The sequence below is a fragment of the Gavialis gangeticus genome, unplaced genomic scaffold, assembly GCF_001723915.1.
Source record: "Gavialis gangeticus isolate Ggan-Ray unplaced genomic scaffold, GavGan_comp1, whole genome shotgun sequence".
NCBI lineage: Eukaryota > Metazoa > Chordata > Crocodylia > Gavialidae > Gavialis > Gavialis gangeticus.
In genome coordinates this window covers 162,666,681-162,668,214 of record NW_017728992.1, presented here as the reverse complement: position 1 = coordinate 162,668,214, position 1,534 = coordinate 162,666,681, and the positions used below count along the sequence as shown (strand labels likewise).

Here is a 1,534-nt window from a genome sequence, read left to right as displayed (position 1 = left end):
TTATAAAATTAAAATGCCCTAACCTACCTCTTTTATTTCAAAGAATAACAAAGTAATAAAACATACTAGTACTTGCTAATTCTGAATATTCTAGAATAGTAAATACAAAACATAATTATTGAAAACACAATTTTTCTGGGGGACCAGGATTTCACTTCTCTGTAGAATGACCCATAGATGGTTTTGGTCTCTGAATCAGTATATACATGTATGAAACTTAGTCGAAAAATAACATTTATCTGTCCGTTATATGAACTAGGCACTTCACAGACATAGAAGCAGCCACTGCCCTGAAAAGGTTACAGTGTAATAAGACAAAAAATTGGTAGGAGAGTGAGGGAGGAAAGCAGAATTTGGGGAAAATTAATAATGGACAAGAAAAATGAAGCAGGGGATGGGGGAAAGAAACATGCAAAATTAAAGAAATGGTGTTTCATATTGTGTGGACATGCATCTTTTTTTGCTTCACAGATCTAATGCATCTTGATGATGTATTGCACTGTTGCTGTGTCTAATGGGCTGTAAGGATGATAAGATGTTCTAAAGAATATTTTAATAGGAAAAAAATCTAACCTCAGCCCAAACGTGGAACTGTCTCATAGTGCCTGAATAGGGAAACAAGTTTATGGAGCAAAAGACCCTCCAGTTAAAGAAAACAAGCGTATATAAATTGGTGCACTTTTGCTCCTATTAGGAGTCTGTCATGAGAACTGGGGCCAATGCTTATGGAATACGCTGCTTGCTGTTTTCACCATTAAATAAGTAAAGTCTTGTAGTCACATCCTGTAGCTATTATCAACCCTGTGCTTCTGTCCCACCATCTAGGCTATCTATAAGATGGTTTCCTCAGTAATGAAGATGCCAGAAGATGAATCAACACCAGAGAAAAGAACAGAGAAAATCTTCCGTCAGATGGACACCAATCGAGATGGTAGGAATATCACGCATTTTCCTTTAATTCTCTATACCCTGAGGTTAATGGGAGCTTACACTCTATCAAAGAGCTACACAGATAGGAATGGAAAGATGTCACTTTGATGTCAAGATAGTCACTGGTCTCAGTCTCTAAGATGTGCCTGCTCCTTTAAGAGCAGAAGCAGCCTAGCTAGAGAGCCCTGAGAACTAGGCAGTGCTCCCCAGGTGCAGGTTGCCCCAGCAGCAGGGGGGGAGCAGGTTGCCCTGGCAGCAGGCTAATGAGGGAATTAGCTGCCACCTGCCCCTGGTCAGCTGACCAGAAGGAGACAGGGCTCTGGGCATATATAAGCCCCAGGGCTGGGGCTGGTAGGAGTTAGTTCTCTGGCAGCAGCCAGGGGTAAGGAGCTCTTGCAGGCAAACTTACTCAGAGATGCTTGGTTGCCTGTTGTGCTACTGGTGAGACTAACGGGCTCCAAGAGCTCCTAAAGTACCTGGGGCTAGGGCAGACACGTTACGGAGAGAAAAGCTTGCCTTCACATGTGTCTAGGACCACAGCACATTGAGCTGAGTCGGAGCAGCTCCAGCTGGCAGATGGCCCAGGGGGTCAGCCTGCCAGTCC

The 1,534-nt window shown here is 43.4% G+C and overlaps 1 protein-coding gene across 3 annotated transcripts in view; it reads left to right on the top strand.

Moving 5' to 3' along the window:
• Window positions 1-1,534, top strand: part of NCALD (neurocalcin delta) — a 200,792-nt gene that overhangs the window by 190,245 nt on the left and 9,013 nt on the right. For all 3 annotated transcript variants that reach the window (XM_019528025.1, XM_019528026.1, XM_019528024.1), the window contains exon 3: window positions 826-931. In XM_019528025.1, the coding sequence (XP_019383570.1) occupies window positions 826-931 (106 nt within the window). The remainder of the gene's footprint in view (window positions 1-825; window positions 932-1,534) is intronic.